The sequence below is a fragment of the Leptodactylus fuscus genome, chromosome 3, assembly GCF_031893055.1.
Source record: "Leptodactylus fuscus isolate aLepFus1 chromosome 3, aLepFus1.hap2, whole genome shotgun sequence".
Taxonomy (NCBI): domain Eukaryota; kingdom Metazoa; phylum Chordata; class Amphibia; order Anura; family Leptodactylidae; genus Leptodactylus; species Leptodactylus fuscus.
Window position 1 is genome coordinate 234963173 of NC_134267.1, and position 18243 is coordinate 234981415.

An 18243-nucleotide genomic window follows, 5' to 3' on the forward strand; every position below is an offset into this window, starting at 1 on the left:
GCAGGAGAGGACGGGTCGAGGGACGGTTTCTTAAGTATAGGAGTGACAGTGGCATGTTTGAAGGATGAAGGGGAAGGATCCATTGGTTAGGGATAGGTTGAAGAGATGGGTTAGGGCCGGAGTAATGACTTCAGCGAGTTTGGGGATAAGATGTGACTGGATCGGGTCGAGCACGCAGGAGGTGAGGTGGGATTTGGAGATTAGGGAGGAGAGTTTTTCATCAGTGATAGTGGGGAAACAGGTCAGCGATGGGGAGCAGCGAGTAGTTGGGTAGAGGGGTTGTCGGGGGTGTAAGGTGAGACTGTCTCTGATGGTGTCAATTTTAGTTTTTGAAATAAGAGGTGAGATAAGTTGTCAGCTGAGATAAGTGATGTTGGAGGGGGGGCAGGAGGACGGAGGAGGGAGCTGAAGGTGGAGAATAGCTGTTTGGAGTGGCAGGATAGGGCAGATATGAGTGTGGTGAAGTAGACCTGCTTGGCAGAGGTGAGTGCGTTCTTAAACGTGAGTACTGCCTCTTTATATCTGAGGAAGTCTTCCTGGGAGTGGCTTTTCTTCCACAGGCGTTCTGCAACTTGCGAGGCATGTCTGTTTCTTAGTCAGGTCGGTGTGCCAGGGTTGTCTATTGATCAGTCAGGCTCTGGTGCGTGTAAAGGGGGCCACATGCACCCACATTATAATATCTTCTCTCCAAGTTGTCTACACATTATAATGTCCCCCCTCTAGGGGCCCTCACACTATATATAACGTCACTCTCCTGGGACACCCATAGTATATATATAATGTTACTCCTGGGGCCCCCACAGTATATATATATAGTTACCCCCCCTTATAGCATTTAGAACTTCTTTCTCCTGGGCCTCCACAGTATATATATATATATATATATATATATATATATATATATATAGTCTTACTTATGGGGCCCCCACAGTATATATAACCTCTTTCTCCTGGGGCCCCCCACAGTAATTATATAACGTATTTCTACCCCCCCCCCCCCCCCCCTATATATATCCTGTTACTCTTGAGGCCCTCACACTATATATATTGTCTCTCTCCTGGGGCCCAAGCAGTATATATATAATGTCTTACTTATGGGGGCCCCCACATCATATATAACGTCTCTCTCCTGGCCCCCCACAGTATATATAATGTTACTCCTGGGTCCCCCACAGTATATATAACATCACTCTCCTGGCCCCCACACAGTATATATATATATATGTTACTCCAGGCCCCCCACACTACACATCTCTACATGATGTTCATCTACGTAGCTATGGCTACACGTCCCGCCTCCTCCGCTTTTCGCGGCACGACTGAATGTGACGTCATTACGTACGCGCTCTCCGCAACGAAGCCTGTGCACGCGCGCGCACGACGTTTCTTGTGACGTAGCTGGCGGGGGCGCGCTTCCTGTGATTTGAACGTGTCGCGGGAGAAAGTCCGGAGTATAACCGACGTAGCGGAGAACCGGAGCCGGTAATAGCGGAAGACATGGAGAAGGCAGACAGCTTCAAGACTCCTTGTAAGGTGGAGAGGAGGAAGAACCCTGGTGAGACCCTACACTCTGCACCGAGATACAGCCTGTGACGTCGTTATCATAACCAGACATAGACCGTTTTTGTCTCCTCACATATAGAGTGACGTCACTGAGTAGTATGGCGCAGAGCTTATATCAGAAGTGTGCCATGCAATTGTATCGGGGGATGGGTGTAATATGTGACGTCATACAGTGATAGGGCGAAGTGTGTTAGGTTAAGATGTCGTCGTATAGTAATATAGGGAGGTGTGATGTAATATAGGGAGGTGTGATGTAATATAGGGAGGTATGATGTCATATAGTGATATAGGGAGGTGTGATGTCATATAGTAATATAGGGAGGTGTGATGTAATATAGGGAGGTATGATGTCATATAGTGATATAGGGAGGTGTGATGTCATATAGTGATATAGGGAGGTGTGATGTCATATAGGGAGGTATGATGTCATATAGTGATATAGGGAGGTATGATGTCATATAGTGATATAGGGAGGTGTGATGTCATATAGTGATATAGGGAGGTGTGATGTCATATAGTGCTATAGGGAGGTGTGATGTCATATAGTGCTATAGGGAGGTGTGATGTCATATAGTGATATAGGGGGGTGTAATATACAGAGAGGTGTGATCAGGTGCAGAGCTCACACTGTACTGCTACTATAGGCCATACTCTATAATGGTCAGATCACAACAGGAATATAACATGGCCGCACACTCTGATATTACAGGATCCGACACCAAGTCCCCCTCCTTTGCTATCCCAGCCTCACCCTTCATGAAGAAATTTGGTTATGGCACCGGAGTCAGCGTCTACCTGATGAAACGGTAAGTCCAGGATAAGTAATGTAATGTATGTACACAGTGACTGCACCAGCAGAATAGTGAGCGCAGCTCTGGAGTATAATACAGGATAAGTAATGTAATGTATGTACACAGTGACTGCACCAGCAGAATAGTGAGTGCAGCTCTGGAGTATAATACAGGATAAGTAATGTAATGTATGTACACAGTGACTGTACCAGCAGAATAGTGAGCGCAGCTCTGGAGTATAATACAGGATAAGTAATGTAATGTATGTACACAGTGACTGCACCAGCAGAATAGTGAGCACAGCTCTGGGGTATAATACAGGATAAGTAATGTAATGTATGTACACAGTGACTGTACCAGCAGAATAGTGAGTGCAGCTCCGGAGTATAATACAGGATAAGTAATGTAATGTATGTACACAGTGACTGTACCAGCAGAATAGTGAGCGCAGCTCTGGAGTATAATACAGGATAAGTAATGTAATGTATGTACACAGTGACTGCACCAGCAGAATAGTGAGTGCAGCTCTGGAGTATAATACAGGATAAGTAATGTAATGTATGTACACAGTGACTGTACCAGCAGAATAGTGAGCGCAGCTCTGGAGTATAATACAGGATAAGTAATGTAATGTATGTACACAGTGACTGCACCAGCAGAATAGTGAGCACAGCTCTGGGGTATAATACAGGATAAGTAATGTAATGTATGTACACAGTGACTGTACCAGCAGAATAGTGAGCGCAGCTCTGGAGTATAATACAGGATGTAACTCAGGATCAGTACAGGATAAGTAATGTAATGTATGTACAAAGTGACTGTACCAGCAGAATAGTGAGCACAGCTCTGGAGTATAATACAGGATAAGTAATGTAATGTATGTACACAGTGACTGTACCAGCAGAATAGTGAGTGCAGCTCTGGAGTATAATACAGGATAAGTAATGTAATGTATGTACACAGTGACTGTACCAGCAGAATAGTGAGTGCAGCTCTGGAGTATAATACAGGATAAGTAATGTAATGTATGTACACAGTGACTGTACCAGCAGAATAGTGAGTGCAGCTCTGGAGTATACAATCCAGCCTTTTATCTTTTTTTCATTCCTCAGGTCACCTAAGGGTTTGTCTCACTCTCCTTGGGCTGTGAAGAAGGTGAACAAACAATGTGACAAGTCCAGTAAGAGTCTGTATGAGCAGAGGCTGAATGATGAGGCCAAAATCTTGAAGAACCTGCAACACCCCAACATTGTAGGTGAGTGCAGAGTCTGTGAAGTGGTCGTTAAAGGAGAAATCTGTGAATTGGGAACCCTAATAATATGGCTTGTGCCCTCAATTGCGCCCTGTCGGGCTGGTAGGATTTATATGGTGCTCCTTGTCGGTGTGTCTCTTCTTGTGAATGTATAAGGCTCCAGGGATTCCTGATTCACAGATCTGACTCCCCAGGCTCAGCTTGCTGTATTATAGGAACAGTCCCTTTAAGGGTGGGCCTGTGACAAAATTGCTGACTGTTTCCATTAGGACTACAATTAAGCCTATCTCTCACAGGTTATCGAGGCCTAACCAAGGCGACAGACGGCAGCCTCTGCCTGGCCATGGAGTACGGAGGAGAGAAGTCACTGAATGACCTGATAGAGGACAGGAACGAGAAGGAGCTGGGCCCGTTTCCTGCTGCCACCATTCTTAAAGTGGCCCTGCACATGGCGCGAGGACTGAAGGTAGAGGATCATGTGTTTACCCTGTACCCTGCTTGTGGGTCATGGCTTAAAGGGACGCTTCATTTCTCTAGTTTACAAGTCATGTCACTACATCCTCCAGGGACTCCGTTATAGATTGGGGGCCACAAGCGACACTTGTGACACTGCTCCTTAGTTCAGTCACTTGTCTCGGTTTGGGAGCAGTGCCTTGTGGGAGCTTGGACGACAGGGTCTGCCTTTACAGGGCCACCAATGATATTCCGCACCTTTAAGTGTCTGTTTTTCTCTTCCCTCCAGTACCTGCACAATGATAAAAAGATCCTCCACGGAGACATCAAATCCTCCAATGTCGTCATCAGAGGCGACTTTGAGTCCATCAAGATCTGTGATGTCGGGGTGTCGCTGCCGCTGGATGAGAACATGATCAGTGAGTAACATAAGAGCCTCCAGAAAACCATATGAGGCCTCCTATTGTGTCTGCGGGTTCAGGGCCCCTCAGTTGTCAGAGTAGTCCCTCCTCCCTTTAGTAGACTCCGGTAATTGCCGCAGTACTCCAACCCCTAGTAGGGCAATATAGAAGTATACAGTAAGGTCACTATGTTACAGCTCTTCCATGTCCGGCAGGAGCAGTCTGTGATCTCATCAGCAGGGAGAAGCGGCAGGAGCAGTCTGTGACCTCTTTTTAGTAGGGTGAGGAGGCAGGAGCAGTCTGTGACCTCTTTTTAGTAGGGTGAGGAGGCAGGAGCAGTCTGTGACCTCTTCACCAGGGAGAGGTGGCAGGAGCAGTCTGTGACCCCTTCACTAAGGAGAGGTGGCAGGAGCAGTCTGTGACCCCTTCACTAAGGAGAGGTGGCAGGAGCAGTCCTTGACCTCTTCACTAGGGAGAGGTGGCAGGAGCAGTCCTTGACCTCTTCACCAGGGAGAGGTGGCAGGAGCAGTCCTTGACCCCTTCACCAGGGAGAGGTGGCAGGAGCAGTCTGTGACCTCTTCACCAGGGAGAGGTGGCAGGAGCAGTCTGTGACCTCTTCACCAGGGAGAGGTGGCAGGAGCAGTCTGTGACCTCTTCACCAGGGAGAGGTGGCAGGAGCAGTCTGTGACCTCTTCACCAGGGAGAGGTGACAGAAGCAGTCTGTGACCTCTTCACCAGGGAGAGGTGGCAGGAGCAGTCTGTGACCTCTTCACCAGGGAGAGATGGCAGGAGCAGTCTGTGACCTCTTCACCAAGGAGAGATGGTAGGAGCAGTCTGTGACCTCCTCAGTAGGGAGATATAGCAGCAGGTCGGTGCACCTCCAGCACCTCTTTCTAGTCCCCGTGTCCTTCTTCCTGTCCTCGGTTGACTATTATCTTTCTCCCTTACCTCCAGTGAGCGATCCTGAGGCCTTCTACATCGGCACCGAATCCTGGAAGCCCATGGAAGCTCTGGAGGAGGACGGGGTGATCACAGATAAAGCCGACATCTACGCCTTTGGTCTGACCCTGTGGGAGATGATGACCCTGTCCATCCCTCACGTTAACCTTCCTCCTGAAGACGACGAAGGTGCGTGCTGTCACATCTCAACTGTCTATGTCGGTGAGATCTCAATCACTTTCTCATCCCATCTTCCATTTGTCCACAGAAGACTCCTTTACCGAAGACGACTTTGATGAAGACGCCTACTACGAGGCCCTAGGAACACGGCCACCGCTCAACGCAGACGAGCTGGACAACTCCTACCAGAAGGTCATCGAGCTGTTCTACATTTGCTCGAGCGAGGACCCCAAGGAACGGCCCTCCGCCGCCCGGATCGTGGAGGTCTTAGAGGCCGAGAATATCCAGTGAGGGCTTTACGGGCTGCGATAGCTTGTGGTTTTAATGCAGCAACATATCGGTCGATAGGTTTAGGTCAGTTACATTGTTAGAATAAGAAGTTCCATAGAGATGGAGGAGTTTTATGGTAGGAAGGTAGTGATAGAGCGCCCCTACAGGTGAGGGGCAGAACTGCACCCAGATATAACTGTTTGTCCCGTTGCTTGTTCTGTTCTATCTATGTTTATATGTGTTAAGTGTTCACATAATAAAATATTAGTTTATTAAAAAATATATAAAAAAATTTAAAATATACTGAGAAGATACCAGAAGAGCTTGATAAGCTTGATCCTCCATCATGGAGGACTTAAATCAGGAGACGCCATAGTTAAAGGGGTTGTCCAACACCCAAACCTTGCACAGATAGTTGTGATGCTTGTGAATATTCTCATGGCGAAAAACACACACACAAAAAAAAAACCCTCTAAAGATGGCCTATTAACTAATAAGTCCCAGAAAATCCCTTTAAGAAAGTGCACCAAACGCAGCTATAAAGTTGTGCACACGGTGTGGCGGTGGTGCCAGTCACTTGAACAGGGGCAGAGCTGTTTTCGGCTATATAACCCATCTATCTCTGCAAGGTTTGGGTGTTGGACAACCCCTTTAACTATGGCGTCACCTCATTTGTGACTACTTCCTGTCAGCCATTGTTCAGAGGGTTTGTCCACCAGTACCCTCTATATCAGGCATGTCAAACATGCAGCCCGCATGCGGTCCTTTACAGGCATATCTGTGGTCCGCACAAAAGTCTCAAACTTTGTCCCTAAACTTTAGAGACAAAGTTTGAGACTTTTATGCGGGCCGCAGATGTACAAGGAAAGCGAGCGGTGGATTTGGGCGGCCCTGCTGGATGCAGCGCTGCTCCAGCGGCCGCCCCTCACCCTTCGCAGAGAGCAGGTCTCTCTGCCTGCTCCGCCCCCTGTTCCACTCCACTCCGCCCCCTGCTCCCCACAGGCCGGGTGACGTGGCCACGTAATCATGCCCACACCCGACGTGTGCCTGCATCCTACGTGGTCTCATAAGACCGCTGCGCAGGCTGAAGAGCAGAAGCAGGTAAGCTTCTGCAGAAGAAATTGTGATTTTTCAAGTATTTACCCCCTATCCTTTGGGTTGGGGTGCTGGGGGAGGGGGGCTTCTGGATGTCTGGCCCTTCCTTGGGCTTGAGGACTGTTTTTTTTCCCACCCATCTCGTAATTCTTTCACTTGCGGGTTAATTGGAGCATTACAGTCTGTAGTGCTCCTATTAAGCCCCAAGTGCAAGAATGCAAGTGGGTGGGAAAAAACAGGGAGGGCCAGACATCCAGAACCCCCCCCCCCCCCCCCAGCACTCCAACACAATTATGGTGTCTGCCAGCTTTAACTGAGTTTCCATTTTACCGGCAATCGCAGGCACCCGGAGCAAGATTCAGGGCCTGCGTGTATTTTTATGGCAGCCGGAAGCCTTGTGAGGCTCCAGCCTGTCATTCTATCCTTTCTATTGTAGGCTACTCTATGTAGCCTGCAATAGAAATGCCAGATTTTTGCCATGCATGGTATTAGTGATCAGTCCCCTAGGCCCTAGCCATTAGCTGCTGTGTGCGGCCCTCGCAACCACCTCTTGTTACTCATGTGGCCCTCGGGGTACCCTGAATTTGACATGCCTGCTCTATATAATACCATCCACAAACACCCCGTACATCAGTGCCAGCCCACCAGGGAGATCCTTCATCAGAGGGAGAACAGAGGAACCAAGTTCTTTTGGGGGAAAAATAGGAATTGCTGCTTCCTGTCTGGGGAAAGTGAGGGCGATATCTGCCGGGTTATCAGACCCCCGGATCACATGTAATGGAAAAAAAACAAAAATAAATGCAGGAAACAAAACTATTTTATTCATTTTTACAAAAACTTTCAGATAAAATATTGTAAAACTTTCTCTCCTGAGTTATGGGATAACAACCCCTCCCCCACGCTATGTCTAACCAGCCATCTACACACAGAGATGAACATGGCGGACAAGAGTGAACTGATCCAACAAGGAAATATGTACAAAACGTAAAACAAGATGAACAAGTCCAGCGCTTACAGAAAATACTGAAGCGGCCCTTTAAAAGGCAGGGATGTTCCAGGCTTATTAAATGATGACCTATCCCTAGGCGCGCTCATCCATCGATCACGGATCAGGTGGTCAGATCAAGCACAGTGCCGTACGTTATATAGTGGCCATGCTTGGTATTGCAGCTCACTTGAACAGGCCAGAGGACGTTGGATCTGGTCTGTGCGGACCCCAATCATAGCTGAAGGATAGGTCATCAATTAATAAGCCTGGAAATCCCTTTACGATAAAAGTACTCGCTTAAATAGCAATTACTGGAAAACACAGAGGAAACTACAGCCACTCACATGTACAGGTGGAGCGTCCTCTAGTGGCCGCCTCAGTATAGGACTAGTGCGGCACTACAGAACACCCCAACTGCGCGCCGGCCATCAGATATAGAATAAAAACATTAACAACTCCAACAAAGCGACGATCTGTCCTAGCAGCGAACAAAGTGCAACAAAGCAGCAACTCCCCGGCCACCGAGGGACTACAACTCCCAGCAGGCTGGAGGGGGCACTACTGCGCCCAACAGACGGATAAACATCTAACTGAGGAAGTTGTACACCAGGAAGTCGGGCACCCCGCAGTAAGAGCTGGCGAAGAGCTTCCCGTCTGGGGTCGGGTCCGAGAAGGCAATTTCATCGGTCGTCAGGCGAGAGCCGTAAATGAAGGAACTCCTGAAAGACAAGAGGAAGAGGTGAAATACTGCACATGACCAGCGGAGGGCGCTAGGAGCAGGACACTACTATGAGTGTATGGCAGGGTCGGAGAATATTGGGGATACCTGGTCCACATTCCTAGCAGAGAAGCAGCAGTGGCGCCGCTTCTCCACCAGGGGGCTAGACGAAGATCAGCAGCGCCCCCCTCCTCACCTGACAGAGTCCACCAGCCGGCTGGCAATGTTCTTCCTCCTCATCAGGGCAAACACCCAGATCCTGCTGATGCCGCAGATGGCCGGCTGAGGTTCAGAGGAGCAGCGCCAGGCCCGGTGCCGATCCAGCGCAGACGTGGACTTGTTCTCAGGAGATGGCGGCTCGGCCAGGACACGGAACGCCTGCAAAAAAAACCAACACACGGCAACGTGAGACCCGCACGGCCTGGAAGGAAAAGGTCTGAGACGTCTCGTAACACATCAAGGTACCTGTCTGATGGGCTCAGCGATCAGACACCCCACGATCTTCTTGTCATTGGTCACATACAGGTAAGTGCGGGTCCTGCTGGGAGAATTCAGGCTCGTCTGCTGGAAGCCCAGCTCCGTGTCCACCAGTTCTCGCACCTCCTCTGCCTGCAGGTGACAAACCAAAAAGTGTCTGAGCAGGTCAGCAAAATGTCATTACTTACATAAAAAATTTTTTCCTCCAGTTACATCCAAAGCTGCATTTAAAAAAATAAAATATTTAACTATTTAAATCCAAACAAAAAAAAAAAAAAGGGATTCCTCCAGTCACACGTAAAGCTGCACTCAAAATTTTAGGGGCCACTTATGAAACTCCACTCCGATTAATGCATTTACAATAGTGTTAACGTGACTGCAGCTTTAGGCGTAAATAGAGGAGAAGACAGAGTAAATACCATCACATTATGTCTTATACTCTAGTCACAGCCAGAGCTGCAGTCAAAATTCTACCAGCTGATATTTGCATTTTATCTTAAGTGCACTCCAGCTGGGCATGCTCAGTACAGCAGGAAGTGATACATTCTGAGCAGACTAGTGAGTGCAGCTCTGGATGTGACTGGAGTATTAGCATGTAATCCAGGATCCCCAGTATTCTGGCGGCTTCCTAGGCCCCTCCCATCCGTGGACACTTTCCTCACCTTTCTCAGCGCGTATTTTGGATCTTCAGGACAAATCATCAGGATTTTTCCGTCCCAGAATTCGGCCACAACCCGCTCTTTTTTCCAGCCCTGTGAAGTGCAAGAGATGAAGAAAAAACACTAAAACTTGGTAAAAAGATGTGGAGATTTTAGTGAGTGACGGAATGAACGATCTCTCCATCTTCTTGCACTCTTCATCGTTCAATCGGTGCTGTTCTACCGATTCTGGAACAGTTGTAATTTTTTCTCTAGCCCCCACCATTCCCGAGTTATCTGTGCTGGTAGTTGTGGTGTCTAATGTGTGAACTAGACTCCCTAATAACAAGTGGGTGATGTCAGGCAAGAGCAGGAAGGGGGCGTGTCTTACAACTGTTACATAGTCAGCCTCTGATTGGAGGGTTGAGTCACGCCCCCCTCTAGCCTGACATCACCCACTTGTTATTAGGGAGTCTAGATCACACATTAGACACCACAACTAACAGCACAGATAACTCGGGAATGGTGGGGGCTAGAGAAAAAATTACAACTGTTCCAGAAACACAGGAGAGAGTAGAATGAATTGAAGAAGGTGGTGTGTGCGACAGGTCCTCTATATAGGGATCATCCACCTCTCTTTGCTGTCAGTGACTGTCATCCTTGTTCAGATCCAGAGTCCCCTCCTGACCTGGCCCACTCAGTTGCAGTCTGTTTTAATACGTCAGATATATTCTTACCTACAGCCTACACTGCAACAAACCCTCAGCTGTGAGAAGTTAGATCGCAACGAATTGAAATACTAGGTTACAGAAGGATTCTGCCCCCTACAGGCCATGGAGGGAGGGTCCTTACCACATAGTGGATGCTCTCCAGTAGCCTCTGGTGATACTGCACGTGCTGAGCCTCATCCTCTAGACTGGACGCCGAATAGATCATCCCGCAGGTGCTGCACGAAACCGGACCAAAGCGCTTCTGACCAGCGTCCTGCACAGAAAGGGGTGCGAATGAACATCTGCAGCACAGAGTATCTCAGGAAAACAGTGTGCTGATATTACAGGAGGTCAGAAAAGCGTAAGGGACAAAGTGCACAGCAGCACAGAGTGTTTCAGGAGAGGAGTGTGCAAACTATATGAGAGGTTACAGACAGTTACATAGTAGAAGGGGCAGGGTCATCAGCAGCACAGAGTATTTCAAGAGGAGCGAGTTGGCCCCGTTAGAGGTCAGAAACGGTCACATAGCGTAAGGAGCGGGGACTTCAGCAGCACAGAGGATTTCAGGAGAGGAGTCAGACTTACAATGATCAGCTGATCCTCGGACACTTTGTTGACGTCTTTCCTCTTGCTCAGTTTTTGCACTTTGTTCAGGGCAGACGGCACATTGACCGGAGTACTGGAGCAGACCGGAGACGTCAGCGCCCCCCGCAGGTCTAAGGGTCTGAGGAGGAGGAGCGGCGTCAATGTCACAAGTAATAGAAGAATATACACAATGACTCGTATACATGTAAGTAATAAAAACAACACAAAAGGGGGGGAGGGGCAGATAGACTGACCGTTTCTTGGTGACGGCGGCTGGAGTGCTGAAGATGGGGTACACCGAGGGGTCTGCAGCAAGACGAAAACAAAGAAGAATCAGAAAATTAAAAACAACAACAACAAAAATCATTATTCTGACACTTCTCGGCCCCACCAATATCCACTTCCTGTTCCCTCTTGACACACAGGAAGTGACTGATCAGCCAATCACTGACCCCAGCAGTGACCCATGATGGACAAAATAGCATTTCCTGTTTGTTAAAGGGAGTCTGTCAGCAGAACCCAACATATCACCCCAATGTCCTCACCAACAGCACGTACCACAGGTTGAGAACCATTGATTTAGAACAATTAAAGGGATTGTCACCAGACCCCAGCCTATCAACCCAGCCCCGCAGATAGATAGGTTAGGGTCACCTGAATCAAACGCAGTTTTCCCCTTGTGAATCGGGGCCTCTGTTGCCGAGATATCACAAGTTTTGTCAATAATTTTGAGATCCATGGAGGCGGCCATTACTCTACAGCTCATTTGCATATCAACAAACTCAGCGATATCTCAGCAATGGAGGCAGCGATTCACACGGGGGAAACAGCGCCAGACTCAGGAGACCCAGACCTATCTATCTGCGGGGTTCACTTGATGTCCTGGGTTCTGTTGTCAGACTCCCTTTAAGAGGAAGCAGCAGGTATGGCAAAACCTACCACAAACCCCTTCCTGTGATTACAGCGCCTCCTGCGGCCGTTACCTTTTTTCTCCGATGATTTCACTATAGGGTCATCGGCGTCAAACGTAATCGCAGATTCACCGCTTGGTCCCTATGGAGGAAAAAAAAGGAAACAATCAGCAATGCCGGAGTGGCAAATTACAATGCAAAATGCGTCCCAGTGGTTCCAATGATATCACACTACCCAAAAAGTTCTTTGTGCACAACCCCCATCATATGCCCCTCCCACAGGCCGCCACCCCCATCATGTGCCCCTCCCACAGGCCGCCACCCCATCATATGCCCCTCCCACAGGCCGCCACCCCCATTATATGCCCCTCCCACAGGCCCCCACCCCCATCATGTGCCCCTCCCACAGGCCGCCACCCCATCATATGCCCCTCCCACAGGCCGCCACCCCCATTATATGCCCCTCCCACAGGCCGCCACCCCCATCATATGCCCCTCCCACAGGCCGCCACCCCTTTATCTCGTTTACCTCTGAGGTGGAGCCATCTTGTTGTGGGCTGGGCCTACTCTCTGCCTTGGTATCTTCCGGACTCTTCTTCAGGTCACCCTCACTCCTCTGAGACTGTGTGTTTCCCTTCAGGCTGGAGCCGCCCGCCACCTTCCCGCTTGGCATCACCGCTGGCGCCACGCTCCCTTTTACGGGTTTGAATGAAGATTTGGAAGATGCCGGAAACTTGACGTGGGCGGGGGGCCGCTTGGGCGCAGAATGCGGCTTCTTGCTGGTGGCGAAGAAGGCGGCGCCTACGGTCAACCTGGGCCTTGGTTTCATCTTCAGCCCCAAGATGGCGCTTTTCGGAACACTCGGCTCTTCGGGTGACGTTTCGGTGGGCTCCGGACTTGGCACGACCGAGCCATCACTTTTCGGGGGCGGGGGACTCTTATTTTTGGGTGCCCCAGTTTTTGGCGTTTTTTTCAGCGCCGCGGTATTTCCGCCCGTCTTCCTTTTCTTTACGGTCACCGACTTCTTCGTCCTGGTAAATTTCGAAGACTCCTTCACCGGAGGCGACGTGTTTTTACCGCTCCGCCCCTTACTCTCGCTGATCAGCTTCCGGTCGATCGGCGTCACGTACACGCTCTCTTTCTTATAGAACGACCTTGCCGGAACCTTGGGAGAGGAGCCAGGCGAGAAAACGTAAGCGTCCTCCATGCTGCGCTCCGGCAGTTGGGGCGACACAATGAGCTTCCGGGCGACGCTGCTCTTCAGGGGGGAGACCGCCATGTTCTCCTTCGCTTTGGGGTCCTGGATGGTCGTGTAGATCGGTGTTGGCGAGCGGTTCATGGTGTCGCCGCGGTTCGGGTTCCTGGACTGGAGCGGGGTCAGGACGACGCTGCAATCTACCATTAACTTCTTGACCGGCGTTCCGAAGGACGAACAGGGACTGCGGGAGAGAGAAGAAGGTGAAAATTCCAGTTGTCCGAGATCCGAAAATCTCCGGTTTTCGCCCGTTAAAGGGATTTTCCTGTTTCCATTGGACTGGTCTGACAACTACTCTCCTCTAGTGGCCGTGCCTGGTACTGCGCGTAGTATAATAGGCCCCATTAGGCTGCAGTACCAGGCACAGCCACTACAGGAGGAGGGCGCTGTGACTGGTCATATTACATCACCTCTCAGATAATCCGGCATCGCCGCTCGCAGAATTATCACCGTATCTGTCACCAGAAACCGCCACCCAGCTTTCCGCAGACCCTGCACGGCCTCACTACAGATTTACATCCCATATATGAAAATTCTGACACCCAAAAATCAGGGAAAAAGTTTAAATTTTAGATTTTCCGATATTGGCGATTTCCACACGGCGACGCCAGGCCGGCGCGGTCACATGACAGCCAGTCCCAGGAGATTTTGGGGGCTGCTGCTATTTTTGGCTCACAATGGCGCCGGCGGTCGTCTGTGCTCGCCATTTATACGGAGAAACGGAATTCCGGACCATCGGACGCCGGATTATAGGAATGGAGACAGGGACAAGATACAGACCCCATAGACCAGGTCTACCCAGCATGCAGTGCGGCAGGGACAGGTCATGTGACCTCCCCCGCGGCCTGCTGGGACATGTAGTGCAGGGGATGTTACCTCTTATTACCCCCTATAGAATATCACAGGCCCGGGCTCCCCCCATTGTACATGGTACGGACCTGCTGCTCAGCGCTGCCACCGGGCGGCCGCGGCGGTCACTGCAGGCGCTCTGTTATATAACATAAGCAGTGATGATCTGCAGCTCGCAGCGCCCCCTGCAGCTTATCACCACCAGTGCACCACAATGCGCAGCAGACACCCGGGTCATACACAGGGCCCCTAATCTGATCATTCTCCACCCGGATCCTGTGACACCCGCCCGCTCTCACCCGTCCGCACTGCCGGAGCGCTGCCTCCTCTTCCTCGGTGTCCGGGCGGCCATGCTGCGATTATTTTCCGTCTTTTCCGTGATCCCAGTGCAGACTGCGCTTCTGCTGGAGAGATTTGCCGCCAGACTGTTCAAACCCCGGTGCAGACCCGGCATGCACTGCGATAACACAAGGACGAGCCGCGCGATCCCGATCCTGCCTCTGTGCAGTGCGCCAGTCTGCCGCCAGAGGGAGCCTAACCCGCTTTACATAACTGAGGTGCAATAACCGGTTTGTACAGCAGAGGGCGCTCCGTTGCCATTTAAAGTCATCAGACTTAGAGCGCCCTCTAGGGTAGAGATTCAGTTCTATAAATTACATGGCGCCATCTAGTGTATAAATAATATATTACAGCCTCTAATCATTTAAATCCCAGAGCGCCATCTAGTGTATAAATAATATATTACAGCCTCTAATCATTTAAATCCCAGAGCGCCATCTAGTGTATAAATAATATATTACAGCCTCTAATCATTTAAATCCCAGAGCGCCATCTAGTGTATAAATAAGAAATTGTTGGTCCAAGAATGTAAATAACAGGATGCGCCCTCTAGTGTATCATTAGCATATTGCAGGTCCAATCATGTCAGTAGAGAAAATTAGAGATGAGCGAACAGTGAAATATTCAATATTCGTTTCGAATAGACCCTCAATATTCGACTACGAACAAACGAATATCGAACCCCATTATAGTCTATGGGAAAAAAACGTTTATTTCAGGGGAAACCACTATTTGACTCAGGAGAGTCCCCAAGTCCACTATCACACCCCAGGAAATGATGCCAACACCTCTGCAATGCAACTGGGACAGCAGGGGAAGCATGTCTGGGGGCATCTAACATGTCCAAGTCCCTGTATTACCCCAACATCACGGGTATCAGGGTGGATTGACACTCTAACCAGCAGAGTTGGGGGTATCAGGGTGGATTGACACCAATGGAAAGGACCTCCAATGCGTACAGCGCAAGTTCCAGCCACAAATCCAACTTGGAGACCCAATAAGTATAGGCCGCAGAGGGATCGGAGAGGACAGGGCTGGGGTCGGCCAGGTACTCCCGCAACATGCGCCTATACTTATCCCTCCTGGTGACACTAGGCCACTCAGTGGCGGTACTTTGGCGAGTGGGTGCCATTAACGTGTCCCAGACCTTGGAGAGTGTGCCCCTGCCGGGTGTGGACCGGATGAGTTTGTGGCCTGTTGGAGGAACTCTCCTCCCTGCCGCCAACGACAGTTGATGGAAACATCTCCATCATATTCTGCACCAGTTGCTTGTGGCAATCACTCATGTGACTGGCCCTCCCCTCTACTGGAATAAAATTGCAAACAAAATTTTTATACCGGGGTCAAGGATTGCAAAAATCCAGTATTGGTTGCTCTCCAGGATTTTGGCAATGCGTTTGTCAGTTGCAAAGCAACCCAACATGTATTCAGCCATGTGTGCCAGAGTGTTACTTGGCATCACTTGGCTGCCCCCACCGGAATGGTCACTCTCCATTTCCTCCTCCTCCTTCATTTTGCCTCAACCGTGCTGCAGCAATGGGACGCACTGAACTTCCCCGCTACCCTCCTGTGTGACAATGAGATCTACCACTTCGTCCTCCTCCTTCCTCAATATACACTGTGAAGCGGACAGGAGTGTGCCCTGACTATCCTGCTGGGATGTTTCAGCTCCTATGCCCGACTCCTCAGCGTCCACTGCGTTATCCCTGATGGCGATGAGAGATTCTCGCATCACACACAGGAGGGGGATTGTGACACTCACAATTGCGTCGTCACAACTGACCCTCATGGTTGACTCCTCAAAGACACGCAAGGTCTCGCATAAGTCTGCCATCCATGGCCACTCATGGTGCAGAAAGTGAGGGAGCTGACTCTGAGGAACCCTTGGGTTTTGGAGATGGTACTCCATCAAGGGTCTCTGCTGCTCACACACTCTGCTCAACATGTGGTACGTCGAGTTCCAGCGTGTGGGGACGTCGCACATCAGCCGGTGTTCTGGCAGATGGAGGCGTTGCTGGAGGCTTTAGAGGCTAGCAGCGGCTACTGTGGAGTTGCAAAAGTGGGCGCACAAGCGCCGCACTTTCACCAGTAGCTCGGCTATATTGGGGTATGTTTTTAAAAACTGTTGCACCACTAAATTGAACACATGGGCCAGGCATGGAACGTGTCGGAGGTTGGCAAGCTCCAGAACCGCTACCAGGTTGCGGCCGTTATCATACACGACCATGCCTGGGCCCAGGTGCAGCGGCGAAAGCCATGTTGCCGTCTCATCAAGGAGGGCATCCCTCACCTCGGAGGCAGTGTGCTGTCTGTCCCCCAAGCTGATCAGCTTCAGCACAGCCTGCTGACGTCTACCAACGCCAGTGCTGCAACGTTACCAGCTGGTAGCTGGGGTCAATGTGATGGCGGAGGAGGAGGAGGGTGGTGGTTCAGAGCTCCTGCCAGGAATGTTGGGCGAGGAGACGAGGTAGACCGCCACAGATTGTGACCCGGTCCCAGCCTCAACTACATTCACCCATTGTGCCGTGATTGAGATGTTGTGTCCCTGTCCGCATGCACTTGTCCACGCATCGGTGTTCAAGTGGACCTTTGTGCAAATCGTGGAACTAAGGGCCCGCGTGATGTTGCGTGACACAACACAGCTGGTGCAAGGCGGGGACGGCACACCGGGAGAAGTACTGACGGCTAGGGATGGCATAGCGAGGTGCCGCAGTTGCCATCAGGTCACGGAAGGCCTGAGTTTCCACAAGCCGGAATGGCATTATCTCCTGGGCCAGTAGTTTGGAGATGTGCGCATTTAAGGCTTGTGCATGGGGGTGGGTAGCGCTGTATTTTTGCCTGCGCTCAAAAGTCTAGGAGATGGTGGGTTACTGGAAAGAGGCGCATGATGGTCCAGGAGAAGGAGCTGAGGCAGGAAAAGGGGAGGATGAGGGAGAAGTCCCAAAAGTGGTGGAGGCAGATGTGGAGGTTTCCTGGCTGCTGGTCTGGACTGCAGCACCAGCAAGAGTGGGAGAGGCAATGGTGGCAAAGCCGGACGGCGATAGTACAGCGTTTGCACTCTGCCACTGAGCCCAGTGCTTGCCTTCCAAATGACGGCGCATAGCAGTTGTTGTGAGGTTGCTCTTTTCAGAGCCCCTACTCAGTTTCGAGTTACAGAGTGTGCAATCGGCACTATATTTGTCCTCCGCGCATACATTGAAAAATCTCCACACCACTGAAGACCGTGGCCTCGATGAGGGAATTTTTCTAGGCTGGCTAGAATAGGGAACATCTTGGACCTTGCTGGCTGTGGCCTGGCTTCGGCGAAGCAGCTGACCTCTGCCTCTGGACATGCCTCTGCCTCTAGCTACCCTTTTTGGTGCTGCACCTCTCTCCACATCTCCACTGCTCTCCCCGCTTGACATACCCCCTGTCCAGGTCGGGTCAGTGTCCTCGTCATCCACCACCTCCTCTTCCAAATCCTCTCTCGGCTCCTCCTCCTGCACAACGCTCATGGCAACAGACTACCCTGATGGCAACTGTGTCTCGTCATCGTCACTGAGGGTGGGTTGCTGGTCAAGAACAACAAAATCAACAGGAGATGGCGGATGCTCCAGTGTTTGGGCATCAGGACACAGAAAGTCGTCTGGTAGCTCCTGGGATTCAGGACGTGGTAGGACAGAGATAAGGACAGTGAAAGGACCCTAAAACAGCTCCTGGGAGGCGGGAAAGGTGGGGTTACTCTGCTGGGAAAATTGGGCATGTTGTGAGGAAGGAGGAGCAGTCTGTTGGGTAGGAGGAGGAGTTGAGGTAGAGGCTGACTGGCTGGTGGAGAATGTGCTGGAAGCAT

The 18243-nt window shown here is 50.5% G+C and overlaps 2 protein-coding genes across 2 annotated transcripts; one reads left to right on the forward strand and one right to left on the reverse strand.

Moving 5' to 3' along the window:
* The first annotated feature begins 1430 nt into the window (after window positions 1–1430).
* PBK (PDZ binding kinase) lies at window positions 1431–6053 on the forward strand. The gene is made up of 7 exons (XM_075266841.1): window positions 1431–1555; window positions 2273–2369; window positions 3467–3609; window positions 3903–4072; window positions 4349–4478; window positions 5415–5588; window positions 5668–6053. The coding sequence occupies exons 1-7, from the start codon at window positions 1498–1500 to the stop codon at window positions 5868–5870; spliced, it is 975 nt and encodes a 324-aa protein (XP_075122942.1). The 5' UTR covers window positions 1431–1497; the 3' UTR covers window positions 5871–6053.
* A 2465-nt stretch (window positions 6054–8518) lies between these two features.
* On the reverse strand, window positions 8519–14441 carry ESCO2 (establishment of sister chromatid cohesion N-acetyltransferase 2). Its single transcript, XM_075266840.1, has 10 exons — window positions 14375–14441; window positions 12501–13410; window positions 12044–12113; window positions 11315–11366; window positions 11061–11199; window positions 10618–10749; window positions 9790–9879; window positions 9116–9259; window positions 8847–9028; window positions 8519–8651 (listed from the first exon to the last, which is right to left on the reverse strand). Exons 1-10 carry the CDS (start codon window positions 14425–14427, stop codon window positions 8519–8521), a joined length of 1905 nt encoding a protein of 634 aa, XP_075122941.1. The 5' UTR covers window positions 14428–14441.
* Window positions 14442–18243: the final 3802 nt, after the last annotated feature.

Excerpts from the sequence above, each read along its gene's own strand:
- PBK (XM_075266841.1), top strand. The coding sequence starts at position 1,498 with ATGGAGAAGGCAGACAGCTTCAAGACTCCTTGTAAGGTGGAGAGGAGG. Across the intron at positions 1,556-2,272 it reads GGAGAGGAGGAAGAACCCTG|GATCCGACACCAAGTCCCCC; the intron begins GTGAGACCCTAC and ends CTGATATTACAG. Across the intron at positions 3,610-3,902 it reads GCAACACCCCAACATTGTAG|GTTATCGAGGCCTAACCAAG; the intron begins GTGAGTGCAGAG and ends TATCTCTCACAG.
- ESCO2 (XM_075266840.1), bottom strand. The coding sequence starts at position 14,427 with ATGGCCGCCCGGACACCGAGGAAGAGGAGGCAGCGCTCCGGCAGTGCG. Across the intron at positions 13,411-14,374 it reads CGCTCCGGCAGTGCGGACGG|TCCCTGTTCGTCCTTCGGAA; the intron begins GTGAGAGCGGGC and ends TCTCTCCCGCAG. Across the intron at positions 10,750-11,060 it reads CCGAGGATCAGCTGATCATT|GACGCTGGTCAGAAGCGCTT; the intron begins GTAAGTCTGACT and ends CTTTCTGTGCAG.